Raw genomic sequence first — 26,586 nt, forward strand, 5'->3', positions numbered from 1 at the left:
GTATTATTTTCTTTTTATTAAGTTTAATATTTAATACACTCTAAACTGTACAGTTTCAGTGTTTGCTAACATCTTCAGCGAATCTTGGCAACTCTCATACAACTCATCGAATTCTTTTTACCCAAGATCTGCTGAAGAAGGTGTCAGGAAACACCGAAACAATACACAGGAACACTAGAACATTATACAGTTAATAATAAATTAAGTATTACACACAATAAATTAGTGTACATTCACAAATTATACGGAAAAAAATCTTTCGATTTAACGACCCACGATTATGCCCGTTAGGCTAAGGGGGACGATGACTAAAGCAAGCGAATGATGATCGGAGAATTGGTGGAATAAAAAGTGAGACGAAACGGGAGTAATCCGAGAAAACCCAAGAACATGATATTGTTCACCACAAACTTACTTAGCCGGGGATCGAACCAAGGACCCCACGCACCAGAGATACGCTCTCTACCACTGAGCCACTGTGCTCCAATTGTAATGTTAAAGTATTCAAAGTAAAATTCATAATACTTTACATTCTTTATTTAAGGAAATAAACACTAAAAAACTAGACATCAGGGTACATCCGCATACCAACTTTTAGAGTGTTCCTATACAGAAATATAAGAGCACTTTTTAAATTACAATATAACACTAGCCATGACGTAGAGACAAGGTTACCTATGCTTGTAAAGGAGATAATATAGGGGAGGCAGAAACTTTGAGGAACAGACAGCGCTCGTGGAAAGTCCAGCACCTGTATGACAAAGTGAGTATTTTGCATATCTTTGCTTACTTACATAGGAAATAATGCAATGTTAAAGCAGATGCTTCTGATATAGGTACAATAGTATTAAAATAACAGTCAAGGGGTAACTTCCGGTAGTTATTTTAATTCTTGTTTTTATTTTTATTAGTTATACTGTGTGTTTTACTCTCAAATACTACAGCTATTAACAAGCCAAAACACGTGATTAAGTAGCATCCAATATAGCGAATTAGAATGATGTATTACATTTCTTGAAAACAAAAACATAATTACGAGGGTGATTCAGAAAGTAATGTCTCCAAGCCCACTACTTGGAGAATAGTGCTGCAAATATGCTGAACTGTTTATTATTAATGCACTGATGTTTAAGTTATAGAATGTCACTTGTTTCACCTTCCTATCTCTTTTCATTCTAGAGTAATGGAGCAATCTATGGCATCCAGTGAAGACGTCCGGTTGAAAGTGGGCTGTCATTGAATTTCTGACTGTGAAGGTTGTGCGCCCAGGAACATTCATCACCGGCGACGAGTCGTGGATACAATATTACGACCCGGAAACGAAGCGTCAGTTGATGGAGTACCGCCACACGTCCTCTCCTCCGCCAAAAAAATTCAAAGTTGTCCCATCTGCCGGCATTGTTGTTGACATTCTGCCTCATCCTGCCTGTAGTCCGGATCTTGCGCCCTGCGAATTTTGGCTTTTAATCAAACTTAAGGATCACCTGAAGGGCCAACGCTACAGTTGTGACGCGGAGGTAGGAGCAGCAGTTCGGCAATGTATCACTAGCAGCTACGATTCTTCACGGATGGCATGAAAAACCTTGTTTCGCTTTGGCACAAGTGTCTTGCCCGTAATGGAGACCATATTGAAAAATGATGCCACCATTTGTAGCTGACATTGCAAGCTTTCCACTGATACCTGTATCGGCGTTATCTGTTAAACACAAATAAAGGTATCACCTTGGATGCATTACTTTCTGAGTCACCCTCGCACTTTCATTTCATCAGATCCTTTGGTATCTTCCATATCAAGTTATTCAGCTGTGTTACATATTTCAAGTGAATTACGCACATCTCCACAGACTTGTATGCTTTTATTAGGCAATGGATGTTATATTGCACTAAATTAAAACTGCGGCTTTAGAGACCAATTTTATCTGAAGTTAAATGAAAAACCAATTTTATCTGAAATTTTATCATGCTGTTGAAAAATATATCTTCTCCAGAATAAAAGGATTTTTGCAGTTATAGCTTCACAATGGCTCATTACTTTATAATTACCTGGCGAAGTGTTATTTTTTTGAATACTTATTTTCTATCAAGTATTTGAATTGATGACTGCATATCACTGTCCAAATAAGACTGTCTATCTGAAGCAATCTATGATGTTAGTAATTAGCTTCTTATCAAAATTTAAACACAGATTTAAATTACAACCACTGAAAGAAATTGCACTGGTTTTGTTTCCTCGCAACAGGACAACAATAGAATTGTCGTCCATTATTTGCATTCTGTTTCAGTACTACACGACGAACTGTTCTCTTGCCATGGTGACACAGTGGATAATCATCATCAGCCCACTGAAAGAAAAATCGAAATAGTAAAAAACACGAAACGTCTTTTGATAATGCATTTATAGAATTTTTCAGTTTTGAAAAAGGTAACAATGGTAACGCCTTCAGGTATACAGGGGATAGACAAAAATATGGAAACACCTGGTATAAAAGAGGTAACCATTTCAAACACCACGATTTCAACCTTTAATGGTAGATGTCGCTGTGGTCACCGGCACTTTCTGTGAGGTATACAACCTGGCCAATCGAAGAGATGGGCTACTTACAGTTCAGCGACCAGTCCGTGAAGGTTATCGTGAATTATGTCTGAGCTGGCAGAGATTCAAAGAGGGCAAATTGTGGGTGCGCGTATAGTGGGAGCTTCCGTGACGAAAGTACCGGAAATGTCTGCTGTATCAAGAGGTACAGTCTCGAAGATCATAACCGTCTACGAGTATTCCGGAAGAATCGCATTAACGTGGACGAAAGTGTGTGGTGCGTGACAGAGATAGACGCACATTGGGTAGGATTGTGACTAAGCAGATTACCACGGTGCCAAAAGTTACAGATAAGCTGAATACAGTGCTTACAAATCCCGTTAGCATCAAAACAGTCAGAAGAGAACCTCATAAGCAGGGTCTGCAATTTCCAAGCCACTAGTGACTGTTGACCAGACCACTATACGAAAATAGTGGTGCAACCCCCATAAAAATTAGACAATAGAGCAGTGGAACACTGTCATCTGGTCAAATGAGTCTTCCTTCCATTGTTTCCAACTGATGGCCGAGTATACGTGTGGAGAAACGCCAGTATAAGTGAAAGATACAGATTGTCTGTTACCAAGAGTGAAGCACGGCGGTGCTTCAGTGATGATTTGGGCAGCCATTATCGTGGTATTCTGCCGGACGCATCACCACCTTGCATGGACATGCCACTGCCAAGGATTACGTAACCATTTTGAGTGACCACCTGCATCCCATGGTGCAAACTTTGCACCCAGATGCTAACATCGTGTTTCAAGATGACAGAGCCCCTGTTCATACAGTTCACATCGTCCAGGACTGGTTTGATGAGCACGAGGATGAAGTGTCACATCTGCCACGGCCTCCACAATCGCCAGACCTCAATCCCTTGTGGAAACCAAGGTGCAAGCCCGCTACCCACCACCGTCGTCTCTACAACAACTTGCAGCAACTTTGGCGGAAGAATGGTACAACATCCCTTCGATAAGTATTTCTCCATTCCCTGTTGACTGCAGGCGTTCTGCGTACCAAAGATAGTCGTACTTGCTATTAATAAAGGTAATATGCAATTTTTCAGGTGTTTCCATATTTTTGTGTATTCCCTATAGAAGTACAGTGATATACGAACTTCATATATTTTAAAACCCTGTTCGAGCTCCAAACCCCTTTAAAATAACAGAAACTGGATTAACCCGTTCCAGGGAGTCATGAACTCGAATTTTCAAAATGATTTTAGAAGTAAAATACACTGGATTTTAAAATTTAAAAAATGTATTAATAAATAATTATAATATTTTAAAAAAATGTAAATTTGTAAATTAATTAAATTAAAAATATAAAAACCTGTATTTAACGTAAAAAGGAACGATAGTGACGCATGTGGAACCTGGAGAAGGGAGTGATCGCCTTCCATGATAACACAATGGATAATTGTGTTTCTACGGAAACTACGAACAAACACATACTAACAACGTGGTCGACGTTTGGATTCCGTAGCAAAATTTGCACGAATTTTTCGTTCGGATTTCAAATTATTCTAGTTCTGGAGTATTTAGATTCCGGAGGAAATACTGTGTCTTATATAAATCAGAATTAATTTCTAAGAATCTTGGAACACGAACGAAATTGTCAACAGAATAATTTTTAATGCAGCCTCCCAGATTTCAATATATATGTACAACTGACCTGAATTTGTTTCTATTTTACAGAAAGTTTTCGGTTGCATATTCAACGAGTTTCATTTTAATTGTGGAAACTTTGCTTCCTTGCCAGTGAAGATAGGGGAAACTTCCCATTCTTTCTCTGTGAGCCTATTTAATCTTAAGTCTCTTTTGACTAACCTAATGAAGGTAATGCAATTCGATGAAACTGTTTGTTTGTTCAGCTACGGCTCGGAAGAAACAAGAATGCAACAGGCGAGAAAAACGTGCTTAAAGTTTGGCAACATTGTACCGTTACTTGAGGAATGTTTACGATGTTTCCTGCTGTACTCAGTTATACACTGCAGTGTTATCATCATGTACACATGCTGTTAGTGGGCAGAAAGAGGTGTGTTAGTAAAACAAAAAACGTCCAAACTGGAAAATGACTTTTTACGCATAAAGCTTGTTTCTTCCAAGCCGGTCACATATTTAGATTAATGATAAGTCTTAAATACATTTATATTGAAGATGGTAAGTCTTATATAAATTTATATTCACAATGGTAAGTCTTATATACATTTATATCCATGATGGTAAGTCTTATATACATTTATATTGATAACGGTAACATTTGATCTTTACAGAATGGACTCCAATGTTTTAGTGTTAAAATGGACTAAGATTTCTATTTAAAACTTTTGTAAATGAATATATAAAATTATTTGTAGCTGAATTATAAAAATCACACTAATACACTACCTGAAAGAATTTACATTGTTTGCTTTGAGCTAGTGAACATGTGTAAAAATCTCGTCCTTTGTTTTCCCCTGGCTTCTGCACTTGCTTCATAACACACGGCAACTTGTGACCAGTACATAAAGGCGTACTGGAGGCATTCGGGGGTGTTAAGACTACACAAAAAGGTTAAGAATAAATAAATAAATAAATAAATAAATAAAAATTGTGCACATTTGAAAAATTAATATAACAATAGAATATTCAGGATCAAAATAAATATTTTAGTATTGAGTAAAATGTAAAATGAAGTGGAAAAACAGAAATAAAGTTTACAATAAACTGAAAGGGAAGAGATGTGTGTCTGGTCAGGAAAAATTTTCCTGAAGTCATGGAAAAATGGGTGAAAGCTAAAGAAAAGGATGTACTGTGTAAATCACGTGAGAAAATCTCAAGGATATAATTTGTGTACGTACCGTTTAAAAGTACTACACAGCAAAAAATGAGGTGTTAAAACAGCACAAAATAAGTACTACTTTAGGGTGTTACTTATGTGTTAATTTAACACCAAGGACATCGACTTCCGAGCATATCAGAAATAAGTAATTGTCGATAAGAATTTGAATTGGATTTTGTTTGCTATAAACAAACCTTTCCGCATTATATTTGGGATTTATGCCAAGTAACGAGTAACGTACAATGTTTTCTGTAATCGGTCACGAAAATAGTTTTGTAAAACTATGAATTGTCTGACAAGTTACATGAGTAACAGTTCCACCATCTATTGTTCTTATCTGTTTTTCTTATATGCTAGGATACAAGAGTAACAAATGGCAGAACTGTTACTTATGTAACTGTTGTCAGACAATTCACAGTCTTATAGAACTATTTTCGTGAGCGATTAAGCAAAACAAATTACGATTTTCGTTACTTGGCATAAACTGTAAATATACTGTGTACAGTTTTGCTCATTGCAAATCCATTCAAAGTCTCACAGACAGTTACTAGTTACTTCTGATATGCTCGGAAGGCGATGTCTTTAGTGATAAATTAATACACAAGCAATACGCTAAAGTGGTAGTCATTTTGTGTTGTTATAGCACCTCACTTTTTGCTTTGTATATTACCTTTTATACGGATTATATCAATAATGCCTAAATGACCTGACTAACGCAAGTAACTAATATAATCCCTCTACAAAATAAATGCCAGAAGCTATCTGATTAAATGAAGCTACTAAAAACATTAACACACTAGTAGCTAACGCTGCCACCTGTCCCGAACTAGGCAGGACACCCCAAGTTTTGAGAAACTTTTCAGCGTCCCGAATCACACTTAAGAGGAACGCATTATACGGTAAAACGCCAATTTATCCGAAATACTTACAAAATATGTGCGTGACATTTGTAAATTTTGACCCACGATACGCATATATATATATATATATATATATATATATATATATATATGTGTGTGTGTGTGTGTATTTCCTTCAATTTTTCTCAATAAATCGTACTATGTTCAAAACACCATATATGAGGCGATCTGCACATGTTCAACAGTTATTTCCCGTTCTATGCTTACCATAAGGTAGTAGTCCTACTTCTACTGGTTGGTAGCTGTGACGAATCCTGCTTCCTCGCTATCTACAGAGTGTTTCAAAATAACACTGACAACGTTTGGGAGGTGATTACTGACACCAAGATAAGACAAAAAGTATAGACCAACCTGGGTGCTCAAATGCTTCCTTTCGGAGTTATAGGCTGCTGAAAACATGAAAAAATGAACTTTAAAAGTCTATAGCTCCAATACTATGGGACCTACCGTAATCGGGTCAAATCTTCACTTAGGAACTAATATGTGCGCTGTCCAAAAATACATGTTTCAGAATCCTGCGGTACTTACACAACAATTTTTATAGAAGGAATTTGGCTATGGGCATATAATTTGAAGTAGTCACCAACTATCTCTATAAAAATCGTTGCGGAAGTACTGCAGGATTCAGAAACATGGATATATATTTGGATAGGACACATACTAGTTCCTAAGTGGAGTCTTGACCCGACTAGGGTAGGTCCCATAGTATTGGAGCTATGGGTCATTGAAGTTCATTTTTTCATGTTTTCGACAGCCTATAACTCTGAAAAGACAGATTTCTGCACCATACTTTTTGTCTTGTTGGTCTATACTTTTTGTCTTGTCTTGGTGTCAGGAAATCACCTCCCAAACGTTGTCAATGCTGTTTTAAAACACCTGTATATTGGAGTACACTTCACACTATCAGAGTATCTAGCGTTGGAAGAATATTCATTGACGAGTGCAAGGAATCCCCTGTGTAACAAAGCCACAGTTACTCAGTTCTTGTACACACGATTTCTAAATTTCTTCCTACAGTCACGTTCCAAAATCTTTGGTATTTCACTTATCATTTTCAATCACGGGGGAAAGGAACTGGTGGACCTCTCTAGTTACGTTAGTTGGTTCGTTGATCTGCAGTTAACGCCCCTTCCAGCATCGAGACTAGGAAACATGAAGCAAGAGCTTAACGTGGGATCCAAATCATGTAAGCTTCCACCAAGAATCGAGCCCTAGTCTCTCGAACGAAAGACATTACGCTAGCCATATTGTCACAAGCGAGCTTAGCAACGTTATAAAAACGGACTAGAGCCTATCTTCAGATGAAACAGTCTAACAGAAGATAAGATTAACCGTCGGCGGAAAACATCTAAAGCTAGATAATATCTAAACACATCACGTAAATACACTTCCGGTTCATTATTGGTTAATACACTTATTTAAACGCTGTCTCAAGTTAGAACGTTGTCTCTACCCGTATTGCCTATATACGACTGGCTGGAATGTTCGTAAATACCTAATATTTAATACTAAAATAAACAACAAAAAGACAGGAAAAGCTGGAAATTACACAAACCTGCTTTTGCGGATGATTCTTTCTGTTTGTTATAATTTGCAATTTTCGTGCCCAAACTACCTCTGTTAAAAACAGAATCTTGAACGGAATCTGCTTTATGACATTCGTTACCAAGTTTTGGCAATTTCTTTGGACTACTATCTTCAGCAACACACTTCCTCTTTTTCGTATTCCTTGGCGTTAAGCATGCTTTACATGTAAGTGTGGAATGGTTTATTAATGTGCAAACACTACACGTCCATGAAGTTTCTTCACTATCCGGGGAGAAAAAATCAATAATTGTACCACTTGTTGGAAAACTAGGGCACTTGTGTTCCTTCGAATTGTTCTGGCATGTGGGGCAAAAGAAGGTTATTCTCTGCAAATCACCAGGTTTACACCATGTAATATTTCCATTACACTGCCGACACTTTCGCTTCTTATAGATTCTCATGTACGGTAAGAGAGCTTTGTTTTCTACTCTGCACTGGAAAAGAAATATATGAGAATTACCTCATGTATTCATGATTATTACATTGGAATCGGAAAATAATCCACATATCCTTTCTGATATTTTGTTTCCAACATTAGTGAATTATTGGCAATAATAGCTGAGATGCCCGTTCTTTGCAGGAGAAGAATACGTTTACGGAAAATATTTTTAATCTCTTAGAATGCGTATTTCAATCAAATGAAATGATAAAAACCCAGCTTGACCCAAGTGTTAACTATATTGAAAACTTTACTTGAAGCGGTTCAACTGTTTTCTCAATTTCGCCACTGGGGGCGCGGTGGCTCAGTGGTAGAGCGTTCACTTCCGGTGCTTGGGGTCCCTGGTTCGATCCCAGCTCGCGCCGTGTGGACTTTGTGGTGGACAAACACCGTGCTCGTGGGTTTTCTCGGGGTTCTTCCGTTTCCTCCCACTTTCTTCATTCCACTATTTCACTCATTTCTCATTATCACCGTCTCCTTTAGCCTAACCGGCATAACCGTGGGACGTTAAACTTAAAGATAAAGATTTCTCAATTTCGCCACTGAAATCAAAATGCTATAAAGGTTCCCCTACTTCCATTTAGAAGCAAAATTTTCAAAAACGCAGGGACATTTGATACTTAACTCGTTTCATCTGCTTATCGTTTTGAGGGTCTTGGATATTCCATTTTTGACATATTTATTGGACTCCTCCTCCCCTCTCCTACGCATTTTACTCAAATAAACATTGATAAAAACCCAGTGTTTGATTTTAATGTAATTTTAGTAATTTCTGTATGAGTTTGTTATATTAAGAACATAACACCTGGCAACATTGAAAAGAAAGAAATTACTGTATGGAGGCTTCGATGACGGTATGCAAGACCATGGTTCCCAACTTGTGGTGGCACTGAGTTGTTTTTATATATAATTGAAGCAAAAGTATAACATTATTTCGAAGAAATTACAGTCCGCATTTTATATAATGACTTGTGTCATTTATAACCTAAAACCATAATGAAACACTCAGATCTATCCAAGTGCTAACCAGAGTTCATTCAAAAATATTGAACTCAATTTCCCTGAATTGTCCAGGTTTTCTAGGTATTAATTTTGCAATTTCCAGGTCTAATGGAAGAAACTAATAATAAGAGAACACATAAATTTTAAGAATAATATATTTATATATTTAAGAATGGCCACCCTTGTCCCCATTGAACGATTGCAATTAAATATTGAGTCACAAGAAAATAAATAAAATTTAAGTTAAAAAAATATTAAGTTGAGAAGCCTACTAAGAGAATTAATAAGTAAATACTTTTGTTCCATACTTGAATATATTCAAAATATACAAAAATATTGAACTCAATTTCCCTGATATTTCCAGGTCTTTTACTAGATATGATCGATTTCCCTGAAATACCCAGGATTCTTTCTTCCAAAATCAATTTCCCTGAGATTTCCAGGTTTTCCAGGTAGTGTATGAACCCTGCTAACTATTCGCTAAAAATCATTTTAAAGGTTCAACGCTGTGGAATTGTACAGATGACCAACAAAGAAACAAATATTCTGCTTTCTAAACAAGATACGTCGCTAAGTTGTAAAATGAAAGAGAGGAAAAATGTATGGATTATTTTCTGATTATTGATTCAGTTTATACCTGAGCAAGTTTCAACATTAATCTTTTAAATTTGTTGTAATGTAATCTTACTAGGGATGGGCAAAACCGGTTTTTATAAAAACCGGACACCGGTTTCTAGAAAAACCGAAAACAGACATTTCGGTTTCCTCCAAATCCGGTTCGGTTTTTCGCAGAAACCGGTTTCGGTTTTCTCCAAAAACGGTTCGGTTTTCACCTAAACTGGTTTCGGTGAAAAAACTATTTCTGTGGAAACGGAATCGGTTTCCGGAGAACAAAACACTGTTTTGGCAAGAAATAGAACAAATTTTGTAAAACCGAAACCGGATCCGGTGGAAAACCGAAACCGGCTTTGAAAACCGAAACGGATCAGGTGGAAAACCGAACCTGTTTCGGAGAAAACCGATAACCGGTTTCGGCGAAAACCGAACCGTTTTAAAAGAAAACCGGTAACCGGTTTCGGTGAAACCGAACCGGTTTTTAAGAAACCCGAAACCGGTTTCGGTGAAAACCGAAAAAAACGGTTTTTGTGCCCACCACTAAATCTTACCATTAAGCAGAAAGGTATTCACTTCTGTTCCTCTAAATTCTTATGACAAAGAGGAATATACTCACTAGGGTGAAAAAACATTTTCGGAAAACGTAAAAATACATTGTGAAGATAGGAGAAAGTATTGCATTTATTATTGACTGGATTTTCCATTACACTCAAGCCAGATTACACACATATCAAGCTTCCTTGTAGTTAAATAATTAGAAGAAATATTTATCATTTAAGCTTTTTCTAATTAAATAATTAGAAATGCTTATAACGTAAGCTTCCTTGTGGTTCTCTTTTCCCATCACTCTCCAACGCAAAAACTATGATGTACTTGAGAGGGGACTGGAGCAGGCAGTACAAATGTAAACTGTAAGCAGCCTCCAATCTGCTCTCAAAACTGCAGTTCCCCTGTCACCCTCGATTCTCCATTCAACAACTTTAGTGTTGTCATACCAACCGAGTTTTATTTAAAATTTACAAATGACGTAACATTTTCTCCATTAATATTGAAACTGGAAGTAGTAACAGACTTCTACCATTTCCAGTTTTAGTAGAGAGATTAGAGTAGAAATTAAATGAATTCTTTGGATTCTTACAGAAAGCAGTTTCTCCCTCTTTTTAATCTAGAGCGATCAACATTAAACTAGAAATAGTTTATTTCTACCACTTCCAGTGGACGGATTACAGGGTGTCTACTAAAATTCCAAAATGAAATTTCGTGACTTTTTCGTGACCTTTTCTTTACCAAAGCATAAAACTTTGTAACATTCTCAAGTGAGAATTTAGGTGCGAATTAGGTCGAATTTTCATACATGCGATAGAAGCCTACTTTGGTTGCGATTTGGTAGTGTCTAAAGCCAACCATAGACATTTTTGGTGGTTAATTTTGACGTTTTATAGAACAAAATTTTCCGGTCTGCATTTATATTTGTACAGATAAAAAAATTCATGACAAAAAGGCTAAATTTCGTAACTTTTTCTTGACTTTCATAACCGTTTTCTGATTTCGTGACTTTTTTATGACTTTCGTGACCGATAGACACCCTGGATTATCTTCATCAACAGGCTTGATTCCTAACTTTTAGTGGAACCGTGGTGGCCCAGTGGTAGGGCGTTCACTGGGTCCTTGGGGCACGGGGTCCTTGGTTCAATCCTAGCTCGCGCCAAGTGAACTCTGTGATGACAAACACCGTGTGCGTGGGTTTTCTCGGAGTTATGCCGTTTCCTCTAACTTTCTTCATGTCACCATTTCCTACATTTCTCATCATCGTCTCGTTTATCCTAGCCTGAATAACCGTGGGACGCAAAACTTAAATACTTCCTTTCATTTTTTCCCTAACTTTTGGCCATCTGCATCCTGGCCAAACCTGATGGTAATCCATTTAGTATTCTTTGAGATTTTGTATCTCTCAGACAGACAAAATAAATATGTAAAGGAGTTTTTGGATAATCCAACTCCTTAAAAAGTAAGTACAAATTCAATACACTATTGTGCCAGCTTTCGAAATATAACACTTTTGTTGAACATAATATAAATGAAAATTGATCTTACCTTATAAAATATCATAGAAAAATCTCTTATCATCCGGACAAGACGAGAAACTAAGTCTTCGTTCAGTTCAATCACTTTTGAATTCGGATTTATGCCGCTATTGAAAAGCGCCTGAAAAAAAGAAACAAAAAGGTTAATAATCCCAAAATTCTAAATTAAAACATTGTATTGTGATAATCACCCTATTGGAGCATTTGGCATAAAACCTCGTTGATAACAACATGCTATTTTAAACTCGGTTTCAGAACAAGAGAACCTCAATTCTTGGAAACGCACGGAACACCCACACCGCTCTGTCCCTTGTAAACAGGCCATAAATCTAAGAAAACAATAGGCGACCCTCGGTTAGAAAGAGGAAAAGAAGTTGGCAAACATCCCTTTTTCTCCAATTTCTTTAATTTAGTTTATTGCAAAAAATAATAACATTATGTCTTTATTTCTCACTTGTTTTCCTTTTTTTCTTTCTTGTTTCGGCTTCTACCTAATGACACCGATATCTGCAACATCCATCAACCACTGTCCTACCAAGGGCTGGTGGTTGATAGACCTTGGTGTGGTGAGACACTTTAGTAGGTGTGAGACAAGGCTCTTATGTTTTGAAACGCACAACATATTTCCAGATTCTAGTTTTTTTTAATGAAAATGTAGTATGTATTTGAAGGAATGATTGTGTAGAACTTGTGTGTAAGATATCAGAAAAACTGATGATAATGACGTGTGTTATGATTGTTACTGAATACTTTTGACGTCACCCTACCGTTTAAATGCCTGAAATTCTAAAGTAAATGAAATCTTGAGTTAAAAACGATCCATGATTATACCTATAGCAGTCATTTCCTACTAGGCGATGTGTCACCTGAGAGCATGTCTTTCCTTCAGAAGAAAGCATACAGAGGAGCAGTGGAAAACAAGGACAGAGAGAGGTAAAAATTGCGTGCCCAGTGTGTCCAACAGTATTGGCAGTGTATGAGTGATTTTTAAAAGGGCATACCTAATGGCATCATTCAGCGGTTCGCCCGATCTGCTTGTTAAAATTTCTGACATCCCTGGAACCGGTTGTCAAAATTAGATCCAATGCTTACACCAATAAATAAATAAATAAAAATCTCTAGTACTACACAGCAAAGAATCAAGTGTCAAACAACTCGATTTGTCTATCATTGTTAGCGTGTTACTTCAACATTAAGATCATAGATAGGCTATAGATGATGACAGATTCTGATTTTATTCTTTTATTAGCCGCAGCTGGCTTACAATGGGAAGAGATTGTACGAAATGTTTCGCTCGAGTGCTATTGATATTGCAAAATATGATTCACAAAACTACAAAGGATATTTACAATAGTTATGTTATAAACTATTTTTTTAAATCATCACGGTCACAGAACACACAAGTTTATGTATAACTATATTAACTCAGTCTCAGGATGGCGGATACAGATGCTGTGGATGTGATATTTTATATCTGTGCAGACCTCTAACTGTATCTTTTCACTTTTAATACCTTCTGCATCGATGTTTCGTTCGTCAAATATATTTACCTCATTCTTAATGATGTTCCCAAGTCCTGGAAGAACTTCCTGATCCATTATGACATCGGATACTAATTTGTCACCATGTCTCATGATAATATCCACTGCACGTTGGTAACTAAATCTTGGCGAACACACATCCAGGTCTTCACTCTCAGTCCATCGGTCCAGGCATTCCTTCGATGAGCTAAAACGAAAACATATATTATGTTATCTACAGGGTGTTTTAAAAAGAATATACGTATTGCGAAGAATTATTTTGTCCCCAAACTATAGATCGCTGCGCCTCGGCTCGGCTATTGGAGAAAAGACTACATAGTCTAGTTTATATTAATAGCCGCTAGATGACCGTTGTCTTTTGTTTTGCTTGGTAACCGTCATATGTTTAAAATGGCAACTCCGCAGCAGAAATCATTTTGTGTTCTCGAGTTTGCGAAGTGCAATTCCGTGATTACAGTGCAAAGACGTTTTAGGTTGAGGTTTCGTTAAAGACGTTTATGTACCACCACTCCCACAGAACCTGGAAGAGTTGAAAAACCGGATCCGTACTGCTATAACATCAGTGACACAGGACATGCTTGCCTGATTATGGGAGGAATTTGAGTATCGATGTGATATTGTTCGTGTCGCTGATGGAGGACATATTGAACATCTGTAATTTAAACTTTGAACTGTAATTTGAACATGAGAGGTTCGTAAATATGTGTGTAAAATTTCATATTCGTATGTCTTAAAGTTTAATAAATATGTGCATTCGAAATACGTCTATTCTTTTTGAAACAGGGTGTACTATTAGGTATCTCAATAAAAGAGCAAAAACTACCGTTCTAATAATGGATACCATATATTCAGAAAGTGCTAAGATTTCATTTCTAGTATCAAGTAAACGAGAAAGCAAGCATAGGAATATAATATCTGACAAACGACCCTATCAATCTACTTGCATTGATGGCCACTTTGGAATCCAGCTTAGTCGGGCTCAGACTCACTATGCCCAAAGGAACTCACGTTCACTAATCTCAATAAGGCTCAGACTTCGGGCTAACGCTCACTAATTTCAATGACGCTAACACTATCTTAAGTTTACACTCACTCGGGCTCAAACTTACTATCTTTAAGAGGTTCACGTTCACTAATCTGAATGAGGCTCAGGCTATCTCAAGTTCACACTAACTCGGGCTAACTCTCAGTGAAATTAGTAAGGTATTGACGTTATTAAACGTTATTAAACGTTATTAAACGTTATTGACGTTATTAACGTTATTAAAGATAGTGAGCTTGAGATAGTACAGAGTGTCTACTAAAACTGGAAAATAAAATTTCGTGATCTTTACTTTCCCAAACCATAAAATTTAGTAACATTCTCAAGAGCGAATTTGGGTGCGAATAAGACCGAATTTTCATGCATGGGATACAAGCGTGCTCTGCTTGCGATTTGGTAGCGTCTACAGCCCGACCATAGACATTTTTGGTGGTGAATTTTGACGTTTTATAGAAAAAAAATCCGGTCTATACTTATATTTGTAGATAAAAAAAAAATCGTGACCCAAAAGCTAAATTTCGTGACTTTTCCTTGAGTTTCATGACCGTTTTCTGATTTCGTGACTTTTTCATGACTTTCGTGACCGATAGACACCCTGTAGAATGATTCTCATTGAGATTTGCGAGCTTGAGGCTGAGTTCGAGTGAATATAAGCCTGAGTGAATATGAGACTCATTCAGATTAGTGAATGTCAATCTCATTAAAGATAGTAAATCTGAGCCCGAGTGCGTGTGAGTCTCATTGAGATTAGTAAGCATGAGTCTCATTACGGATAGTAAGCCTGAGTCCGAGTAAGTGTGAGCTTAACTGTGATTAGTGATCATGAGTCTTACTAAGGATAGTGTGCCTGAGATAGCGCACGCTTCATTGAGATTAGTGAGAGTAAGCCCGAGTGTGAGCCTGAGGGCAAGTGAGTGTAGGCGTGAGCCTAATTGATAATTGTGAGCATGAATTCCATTAAAAATTGTGAGCCTAAGTGAGTATGAGCATGAGATTGCGTGAGTCTCATTGAGATTGGTGAGAGTTGGCTTGAGTGAGTGTGCGTCTGATTGAAATTAGTGAGCATGAGTTTAAAAATGATAAGTATGATCCTGACAGCATGAGCGTTATTAAGATTAGTGAGCGTCAGCATCATTGAGATTAGTGAGCGTGAATTTCATTAAGGTTAATAATTCTGAGATAGCCTAACCTAACCCGTTTAACAATAATCATTGCTAGTATTTATCATTATTATTGAACTCTATAAAATGTTAAGACTAATTAAAACACACCTTAATTAAAAACCTACAGACAAAAGGCATCATCGGTAGAGGTCTGCGCGGATGTAAAATATTGCATCGCATCCGTACCGGATCCGCATCTGCTTCCGCAACATCTCTATCCGCACCCGCAGATAATGAAGTGGCAAATATATACAACTTTCATATTTTATAAAAACACATTTTAAATAGCTATCTCTTGTAGTTTTCTGAATCAAACGAAACAATACATTATATCAGTTTTCTCGTGATCAAATACCAATTACGATAAATAAAATGCAATATAAACCGTGTAGATACAAATTAGAAATTAATGAACGATCTATGTACTTAAAATGATGCCAGGTAGGTGATATCCCCTCTATCAAGCAATTTTAGAGCACATCACTAATCCGTTCTGTTTAGGTCAGAGATGTCATTCATCTACACAACGGTTGCTAAATTTATTGAAAAGAGCAATAAAAGGAAAACTCACTCGTGTCATTTCTTGTCCTTTTGCTGTCACTGAGTCACAAGCTCCAAATACACTTTTTAGATTTTAGTTATTTTTCAACCGGTTTTAAAACTTTTAATTCAAAACAAATGTTTTTTTAGTGCTCTTTCCACCATCATCATGGGGACGCGGTTGCTCAGTGACAGAGCGTTCACCTCCGGTGCTTGGGGTCCCTGGTTCGATCCCAGCTCGCGCCGTGTGGACTTTGTTGTGGACAAACACCGTGCTCGTGGGTTTTCTCGGGCTTCTCCCGTTTCCTCCCACTTTCTTCATTCCACCATTTCATTCATTTCTCATCATCACCGTCTCCTTTAGCCTAATCGGCATAACCGTTGGACGTGAAACTCAAATATTTCATTTCATTTTTCCACCATCATCATAAATTTCATAGCGTTTTTATAGCAAGGGAAAAGATGTAGGAAACCATATCCGCTATCCGCACAGAAAAGAAATATATATCCGCGAATACCCATTTTGATGCGGATATCCGCAGATACCCACATCTGCGCAGACCTCTAATCATCGGCTACTCATTTCAGAAATCAGCGAACTTATGTCTACATAATTTTTTGGTTCTTCCAATGTACTCGTATAATTTCATCTATATTATCTTATTTAAAGAAATTTATTCTTAATCTGTATATTTATAAGGTGTAGCGGGCATTTTTTAAATTGTTTGTAAACACATGCTAACATATTACACGAATAAAAAACTCTATATGGAATTCAATTATTTTGCTCTAACGAAAGACAGTTGTTTATCATTGATAATATGTCCTCGCCAAGACAATTAACACTATAGATTGAGGATTTCCATACGCAATTTCACGCAAAAGAAACTTCAACCACGTATTTTGTCGTAGTAGCTCGACTGACTTCTTGCTCTTTTGCCGAGAAACCAGTCTAGAAGCCAGGACAAGTACAGTTCTGAATAAACCAATTGGAGGTCCAAAGAGTTCTTCTGATCTAGCGACTACCAACTAGAAGACGAAGATATATGTCAGTCACGTATGAGGTTTTTATTACTGATCTTACCCACTGCCAACCACTTCAACTCTTCTTATTGTTTCTGCGTTTATCTATCTACTAAAATGCTACAATTGCAATAAAAGCGCCTCAGTTCCAACCTCTAACTTTTGATTTCAAACCTTTGATTTACGGTTATTTGTGATTTCACGTTTAACAGAAACAAATATTTTAAGTATGTGTATTTTAAATAAATTAGTTAAATAGATCTTTTTCATAAAGTTTATGCTTTTAAAATTATTGGTCAAAGCGTTTGTATGTTAATAAGCCTTCTCCAAAATCAATGCAAATGAATTGTGCTGCCATATTTGGAGTTCTTTTAAACTATACGTTTGTGGACGTTTATATGTTTGTGGTCAATCCTTTCGACAATGAGATCTCGGAAACTTCAGGCTCTAGAAAGATTACGTTTTCACTGATCGATTGCATATTTTGCGTAGATTGTCCAGTTCCAACTGAATATTTAAAAAACATGACCATTATTTCTTTATTACATTAGAAAAAGAACGCTCATTATACATTCCAACACAACAGAATTGTATGTGGGGTTGCATACCTCTCAGGCGTTTGTTTCATTGCCAAATAATAATGAAAAACGAAGCATTTTAATCTTTATTGTTTGGAGTGTTTTGCCCAATCAACTCCATTTATATCACTGACATTATAATTAATTGTGTGTGTAATGTATTTGCTTATTACGTACTGTATGCAAGAAAAAAGAAAACACTGATCATACATGAATTAAAAACTCCAACAGGAAGTAGGCTGAAATCTTGCAAACGGTGCGAGATATTGAAAAAGTAATCGAAAAAATCTCCCCTTCATGGTATCTCATGCTATTTACAGACATCTTTCACTTGTGTCTGTAAAGAGACATGTAAAGATGTGAGGAATAACAAGAAGATTCATGCTCATATATGAATGATACACTGAGTAGAGAGCGCAGGTTCAGCTAGTCTATATATATTAAAATGCTAGGTTTATATGTTTGTGGCCATTCTTTCGACAATGTTATCTCGGAAATCACAAGCTCTAGAAAGATACGATTTTCACTGATCGACTACAAATTTTGTGTAGATTGCTCAGTTCTAATCGAGTATTTTTTTTTTTTTAAATATGGCCGTTATTTCTTTATTACATTTTTAGGAGTACACTAGAAGTATTAAAATCTGAAAAAGTAAAGCATCATATCCTATGCGTTATACATTCCAACACCACACATTTGTGTACGAGGTTAACACATCTCTCTGGCGTTTCTTACATGGCCAAATGATACTGAAAAACGAAGGGTAACCATTTCTCCAGTCTAAGATGAATCTTTATTGTTTGGAGTATTTTGCCCAATGAACACCATATATCACTGACATTATAATTAATTGTGTGTGTAATGTATTTGCTTATTACGTACTCCATGCAAGAAGAAAGAAATACATGAATGGACGGAACCGGAATCATACATGAACCGGAAGTAGGCTCAAATCTTGCAAAAGGTGCGAGATATTGAAAAGATAATCGAAAAAAAAAATCTTCCCTTTATGATACCCCTTGCTGATTTTTATCAAGATCTCTTTCACTTGTGCCTGTAAAGGGACATGTACAGATGTTGTGAGGAATGACAAGGAGATTCATGTTCATATGTGAATGATGCGCTGGGTAGAGAATGCAGGTTCAGCTAGTACCCATTAAAAAGTGATAGCTATAGTTGCTAATATTTAAGTGTCTATACATCATCTTAGTATCTCAGTCATATGAAAAATTGTAGCCCACTTTGCAGAGCAAAATAGTAAATGAACTTTTTTCTTATCAAGTGTAAAACACCCCTTAAAAATAGCTCCACTATAAGAGACAGATAATAAAAATGTTAACGAAGAGATCAACGGTTCGATTCCTCTTACAAGTTTATTGCGTGTAAGTTTTTAAAAGTTTTGGATAATGGTAAATAGTTACATTAGTTCTTCAATATGTACTTTCACTAAATATTATAGTCCTAAGATAGACGGGACACGTCGCTCGAATGTAAAGTACGCAAACGAGGTGTATACATTTCAACTGGGAAGGTTGTTGGGTAAAACAAGAAGGTAGGAGAATAATATAAAGGTGGGTGACAACAACCGATTGTAAGATCAAAAGAGATGCTTTTGCTTGGGAAGGCTCTAGAACACATGTTAACCTTTATAAAACTAATGGAATATATTTTACATACCTTATTTTGGTTCCTTTTCGTTCCTTATTCTTTTCTTCCTGTTGGACTTTTTTATCGTTGAAATATATCATTATCGAAATTAAAAACACTGAACAGTCTTGATCTTTTGTTTACTTAACCACACTAGTCATATGTAGGTCTATTGTTTTATACATAAAATAATGATATAGTTTTAATTAATTATAATTTTAGATAAATGAAGTTTTTCGTTATTTCTTTCATTTTATGTGCATAAACTTTATTTTAGTTTGCTTTATATTTTATTCTAAATTGCATTGTTTCGTTTTCGTATTCGGAGTAGATGTTGAATTGTTCATTGGCATTAAACGTGGTGTGTGATTGTATTGTGTGAATCTGTCGAAGTATTTATATATTGCAATATATTGCTTTGTGTGTTCTGTGTTCATTTTCTGTTTTTTTTAGTGTTCTATTTCTTAATTCTATTGTGTTTCTATGTGTGTTTGAGTTTCATGGTTTTACAAAATGTTTTTGTGGCATACAACGTGGTGTTCTTTGAAATTCATTTCTTCGTAATGGTGATATTGTTTTGCATTGTCTGATGGTATTGATGTTCTGGTTACTTTTGTTTTATTTTTTTTATGGAAACTTGGGCAAATTACAACAAAAATAAATTACTCGAAATGATTAATTAACCAAAATTCCACATGCATTGAAGGATTTCTTCTAATAACATATATTTTAAAATAATATTCGTTTGAGGGGGCTCTGTCCCCCTCCCCCACTGTTATTTTATAATGTACATTATAGGAAGAAATCCTTTTTATGCAAGTGGTATTTTGGTTAGTTAATAGTTTGAAACAGTTTATTTTGTCGTAATTCACCTAACTTGGCCCCTGCTTGCAACGGCGCCCATGTTGTGGTTTCCAAGGGGGGAAGGGCAAGCATAAGCGACATTTCAAATGTAGTCTCAAATTTTGCGGTAACTATTCTAAAAAATCTATTGGGTTTTCAATCTTCCGAAGCACAATTTCCTCTAAAGCAAGGAGGGGGCGAGCGCCCCCCCTGATGGGCGCCCTTGCCTGCGTGGTAGACCTGGAGAGGGGCCTGTGTTCTAGAACCCTGTCCTTTTGCTTATGTGGCGGATTCTTACGACCAAGAAATAATAATTAGATACATAAGCTTAGAGTGTTGTCAACAACCCTCTCTAGTTCAAACACCCTCCCTAAACAAACAAAAAAAAATCTATCGACGCCACTGTTGTATACACAGCTAAAGCACTTACGCAGTACACTACTTACCGTAATGTTACTGAACTATTGTAAATTTCAACTTTATCCTTCTCCAAGATAAGTACCAGGCGAGGATCAGTCACTCTTTTCACACCAAATTCCACTTGTCCATTGTAACGGATAAAACCACTCATCAGGAAATGGACTCGGATGCAAACATCTATCCCAAAGAATATAAATAATTCTTTACCAAGTGTCTTTACATCAGTAACTTTGTTACCAATCAAACAGTTAAAGTTGGACGTATCTTTCTTGGATTTTACATTCTGAAAAAAGAAAAACAAAAAATCAAACTTCAGTGTCGAGAATCAAAACATGTTTTGCTATTTCCATCAATTGCAACTAACAGTACCAAGATTAATCAAAGGTAAAGAATCGGATATATATTCAATTTTATAGATCTAGAAAAATACTATGAGACTATAATATTTATTTTTCTGTAGACAAGCAAAATAAGTTACGGAGTAGTGTTGCCAGGTCTTTAAGGGACTTAAGTTCCTGCAAACAGATATATCACAAGTGTATATGAAAATGATTTATGATGTGGTTATATACTATGCTTATTATAACACCACTAGTGATGAGTAATTCCAAAACAATCGTTCTAAAAGAACAAATTCTTCATTGGAATGAATGAATGGAATATCTGAAAGGAACCGGATTAACTTGAGCGGAATCAAAAAACGGATTCACTTAGAACAAAAAAGATGAACTTAGTGTAGTTGGATTAAGGCAGTGGATTCGGTTAATACAACTAGATGACTGAACTAAACAACAAATAAGTGGACTCAGTTGTCAAAAATTCCGCTTCTTACGAATATAGATGTAAGTGTTCGTGGAATCTTGGTATTATAGATTTCTTCCATTTCGCTCTTCTAGATGGCTCGGAAGCCGACGGAACAGAAGAACCTGTGAAATCTCAAAGAAATATGGATATGTTGTCATAGTAATAGGGATTGAATTGGAAATTATAATCAATAATACTTTTTTTTAACGTTTACGGACTTATAGTCGCTAAAAGTTTAAAGGGGCCGCGGTGGCTCAGTGGTAGAGCGTTCACCTCTGGTGCTTGGGGTCCCGGGTTCAATCCCAGCCCCCGCCAAGTGAACTTTGTGGTGGACGAACACCGTGTGCGTGGGTTTTCCCGTTTCCTCCCACTTCCTTCATTCCACCATTTCATTCAATACTCATCATCACCGTCTCCTTTAGCCTAACCGGCATAACCGCGGGGCGTAAAACTCAAAGATTTCATTTTTTTCGCTAAAATTTAATCAACCTTGGTTTGGAAGTTACATTCCCTGTTGTTATAATCATATGTTCATCTCATTTCATTTTCTTAGGCTTCACGGCATATTTCATTAACAATATTAGGCAACCGTATAATTATGGAAAGGTTCTAGAACACAGGTCCCCCTCCATAAAGGTTAGTTCCTTCCTGTACCAAGTTTATTATTTAATTTACACAGTATTGCCGAGCGAGCGCCAGCGAGTGAAGGAGGGTTAGACTCCACAGGTCACGCTGTTTTCTGTCTTTATTACAGCTAAATGGGAAAGGAGACCTGTGTTCTAGAACCTTGCCTATAATTATTAATGTTATTATTATTATTATCATTTATTATTATTGGTATAATAGTAGTAGTATAAATGTGTTATATAAGCATAAAGTACTAAAATAAATAGCTATATTACAAGGTTGGGTTAACTTTGTATTGGCCCCCACTTCCAAAACCATACCTTAACATTTTTACGAGGGTTTATCCAGAAATAAGATTCCCATCAATTTTACAAATAGACAACATTGGTTATTCTCATAGCAACGTACATCGTTGGAAAGAAAACACTTTGCTCTATTTTTCTGACATAATCACCATCTTTTTCTACGCATTTTTGTAGATGGTGCTCCAATTTCTGTATCCCAATTGCGAACTCCGCCGCCAACCGTTGAGGAAGCGTTTCACCTCGTCAAAGCTTTTTCCACTGTACCGTAAAAACTCCCAGGAATTCGAGCAACAGGTTCACGGACGGTGCTCCTCCTGTTTTGAAGCACTGCGCGTTGAAACATCTCGACAATCGCCTCTGAAACTTACTGACTTCCACATCGTTTTCCATCGTGGACGTCCTTCCGACCGGCACTAAACTCCCTGTACCACTTTCGGACGTGTTGAACGGACATATACTTGTCACCATAGACCTCTGTCAACTGATGATGAATATCCACGGGTGAAGTCGATTTGGCGTGCAAAAAGCGAATTACGGAATGTATCTCGCAATTGACGGGATCGACAATGGGCACTTCCATCTCGGGCGGCTGCTGAGCGAAGACAGCGGCGCAGCAAAGCGCGGTCGGGCAGAATCAAGAGTGGGGGAAGAGCCGCGCACAGCGGTGTTGCCGGATTTCGCCTCGCATCATCCCGTGCGGCTGGAGCTCTTTGGGAACCTAACTTTTTGATCAACCCTCATATGACGGGGTGATCTTACTCAGTACCACAGATGCTAAAAAGGTAAGTTTACTTTGTGCCGAACAGTGGCTGGAACCGGTACCCCATAGTATTAGTATTAGTAGTAGTAGTAGGAGGAGGACCAGTAGGAACGGGTTAAAAGGCCCGCAGGAGTTCGTCGGGTTCTGTTCTCGACATAAAATAGGAGAATTAAAGGCTGTTCTGCAGAAAGTAAACTCTTGCCGCTAAATTTACGAAAAGCAGAGTATCTAAAATGAGTTTGTAGTGGGACTCCTATTGTAAATCTGTACGGCACTTTTGCGCTAATTCTTACCTTTTCAACTACAGTTCCATGAACTTCCACTACTTTCTGATTACAAACTTTTTTCTTAAGTTGTTCCCCCTTCGCTTTGCATCCTGGACCTTCAACCATTTTAATTCAATTAATGTTTATTTTCTAACAATTTTTTACATTTGTCGTTGTTTCTACACATTTACTATTTCATAAAAACAACATTAATTTTTGTCACAAATCACTGGTTTCTCTTCTTTTTATGCAAGAAAATCCCCTCACTTAACCACTGATCATCTCCAGCAGACGACATCCATCAAAAAGTGCGCGAAATCCTAAGTTTCCGGGTCAATTATTAACTACGGTCACAGCTTTTGTGCTATGTCGACAAAGTCAGTGGAATTGCTTATATAGAAATTGATTATAAAACGATAATCGAATAAAAATATGCAGTAAAACTGCCAAAGTATGAAAAAATGGATGGCACAGACGAACCGAAATAGCCTTATTCCGAACAGTTTGTCACTATTATAAAAGATTGATTAAATTTTGATGTAAGGCCGGAACAAAGATGAATTATTATAAAACAAACTCAAAAAGGAAGGCATTAGTAAAAGAGTTGTTAAAATATAGAAAATTATTGCAGGTAAAAAATGAATAAAAACACAGAATTGATTCCAAATAGAACATTTTCGCAACAGCAACCTCGTTGATCTCTCAAACGCGCTGAGGGTTATATATATATATATTGTATCTTTTATCCCGAAGCAGCCTTTTCATTGAACATCAAAGAGAATTTATTGCTTTGGCAGTTAAGGTGGATCACTAGATGTCCTCGGTGCTATGCTAAACGCTGCTTGCATAGTGTGGTGTTGCCAGATAGTGTCGAGTGTTTAGTTATATCAGATAATAAAGGAAGTTATCATGGAATTCTGCTTGGATACTTACTGGAGAAAATAATTTTCGACCCTTACCGTAATTCACAGCTAAGTTTCACATCTCGAATTATAACGCTAGAATCCAGGAATTGTCTTATTGTGACTGTCACAGTAAGCGTACAAATATGGCAACAACGTATTATGGCGTTCTGCGCAAACTTCTTCTTAAAATTTATTTCCTTAAATGTAAATTAATATTTAAATAAAATGTAAAACATAACACGAGAAACGGTAAAAAAATATCTATTTCGTAATAAGATTGTTACTTCAAAATACTTTACACATAAATAAACATTTCATAAAAATGAGCACTTCTAGTAAGATCTGACAGCAAGTGCCATCTTTGTGTGCTTATTGTAAACCGAATCAAATATTTTCTTTTATTTGTTACACTTTTCGATATCAGAAGACACAATCAAATGAATCAATGTTCCGTGTTGTAGGTGAGACATAAATAACTCTATCATATAGGACAATATTTATAATATGTAACATTTCACTGCGCAGTAATTAAAGGAATGAGGTAAATATGTACTGACTTCCGTGTGGTGATCCACCTTAAGATTTGTAACATGTCTCATAAATAAATGAAATTGACATATTTGATTTAACTCTATCTATCCCATGGATACAGCGTAAAACCGTTAGCTTGGTGTCCGGATCGTATTGGTAGCAACGAGTCTCGTTTTCTGTAATGATAGATTTGAAAAACTGCGGATTTCCGTCAAACATGTTGATGAAATCTCCAGACGTTTCCAGAATTTGCTACTACTCTTCTGTCAGCGTGTGCGGTACAAAATCGGTCATAAATCTTCCGCTTTTTCAAATATTCGTAAACAATAGTGCTTACATTGTCTTGGCTTATCCTCAACTATTTTGTTATCATTCTTAAAGACAGCCGCCGATCATTCTCAGTCAACCGTCCCACACGTTCGGTGTTGTCTGTGATTGTGATTGTTGACGGTTGACACGAACGTAACACATCGTCGACACCTTCCTCTCCGTCTCTAAAGCGTTTAAAACTACTCAAACACACACTTGTACTCACTGCTTCAACACTATACACTTGTACTAACATTCCATGAGTCTTCGTCGCTGTTTTTCCTAATTTGAAGCAAAGTTTCATGTTAACGCGTTCGCGTTCTTTATTTTGCAATAACATGAGTTCTCACACTGACTCCGTTAGCGTGGTCGCAGGTGCACCACTTCTTCAATTCGGTGATTTACACGATGGGAGGCACTTGTTGACATTTCTCTCAATGCGTATACGCTTGAGCCTCATCCCAACTAGTGCGCTTTTTCATATATAGAACCTTTCACGGATGTTTTCAGACGCACCTTGCATATTCAGTTGTGAATAAGATTATACAGGGTGATTTAAAAAAACTCACGGATTCTATATGGATCTAGAATTTCTAACTGAAGTCCGATTTTCATATGGTTTGTGGCAAATGATCAAGGAAGGATGGGAGTTTTGTGGGACTATGTTTACTTGTTTAAATTCATCCGGGATAATATCGATCACCCCTCAAGAAAAACAGCAAATTTTCGCCAGTGTACTTTACAATTAGAATGAGGTTTTGGATTTTTGAAACGAAACTGAAGAAAAAAAATTAAGTGTTAGTGGTAACACGCATAAATCACATGTTGAATAGCTATAGCCGGTTTCTTGCCACAAACGACGGAGAGATTTCTTTGGTGACCTAAGGAGTCGATAACTGAAATCTTTCACAACACCCGCCTGTGGGGTCGAATGCTTTCCTGTCTCACTCAGAAGCGATCTTGTTTCTTCCAATTTATTCACTAGCGACCACATTATGCTTCTGTCTGGGGAAGAATGTGATGCAAATTTGTTTCTGAGTGCCCTTTGCATAGCAACAGATTCGTGTCTCCAAAGTTTTAACGATAAACTCATGTTGTTCCAAAGAGTACACTATTCTCACTCTGCGCTGATCATACGCACACAGTAGCACAGAACTGTACAGCACAATTCCCAATACAGCCGGCCCAGTTTCATGTTTCTTATTGACCTTGGCAAGATTGCCATCTAACTAAAAAAAACTCA

At 36.8% G+C, this 26,586-nt stretch overlaps 1 protein-coding gene across 3 annotated transcripts; it reads right to left on the reverse strand.

Annotated features, from left to right (window-relative positions):
• Positions 1-515: 515 nt before the first annotated feature.
• LOC145670456 (endonuclease 8-like 3) lies at positions 516-24,123 on the reverse strand. 3 transcript variants are annotated; one of them, XM_081739158.1, is made up of 7 exons: positions 23,626-24,118; positions 20,863-21,119; positions 13,590-13,767; positions 12,050-12,160; positions 7,868-8,333; positions 4,960-5,111; positions 516-2,342 (listed from the first exon to the last, which is right to left on the reverse strand). In XM_081739158.1, the coding sequence occupies exons 1-7, from the start codon at positions 23,722-23,724 to the stop codon at positions 2,193-2,195; spliced, it is 1,413 nt and encodes a 470-aa protein (XP_081595284.1). In that variant the 5' UTR covers positions 23,725-24,118; the 3' UTR covers positions 516-2,192. The 3 variants fall into 3 exon arrangements, with proteins under 3 accessions (XP_081595284.1, XP_081595285.1, XP_081595287.1); XM_081739159.1 differs by lacking the exon at positions 23,626-24,118 and adding an exon at positions 22,941-22,967; XM_081739161.1 differs by lacking the exon at positions 4,960-5,111 and having other exon boundaries at positions 2,202-2,342; positions 23,626-24,123.
• Between the last annotated feature and the right edge of the window lie 2,463 nt (positions 24,124-26,586).

Source organism: Thermobia domestica, chromosome 14 (genome assembly GCF_964235325.1).
Source record: "Thermobia domestica chromosome 14, izTheDome1.hap1.1, whole genome shotgun sequence".
Classification (NCBI taxonomy): Eukaryota; Metazoa; Arthropoda; class Insecta; order Zygentoma; family Lepismatidae; genus Thermobia; species Thermobia domestica.

Bases quoted from the DNA above. Each gene is read 5' to 3' on its own strand.
- LOC145670456 (XM_081739158.1), bottom strand. From the start codon at position 23,724: ATGGTTGAAGGTCCAGGATGCAAAGCGAAGGGGGAACAACTTAAGAAA. The intron at 5,112-7,867 runs GTTTGTGTAATT...CTTTTTGTGTAG, and splicing joins AGAATCATCCGCAAAAGCAG to TCTTAACACCCCCGAATGCC. The intron at 2,343-4,959 runs GTAGTGTATTAG...TTTTTCTTTCAG, and splicing joins AACAATGTAAATTCTTTCAG to TGGGCTGATGATGATTATCC.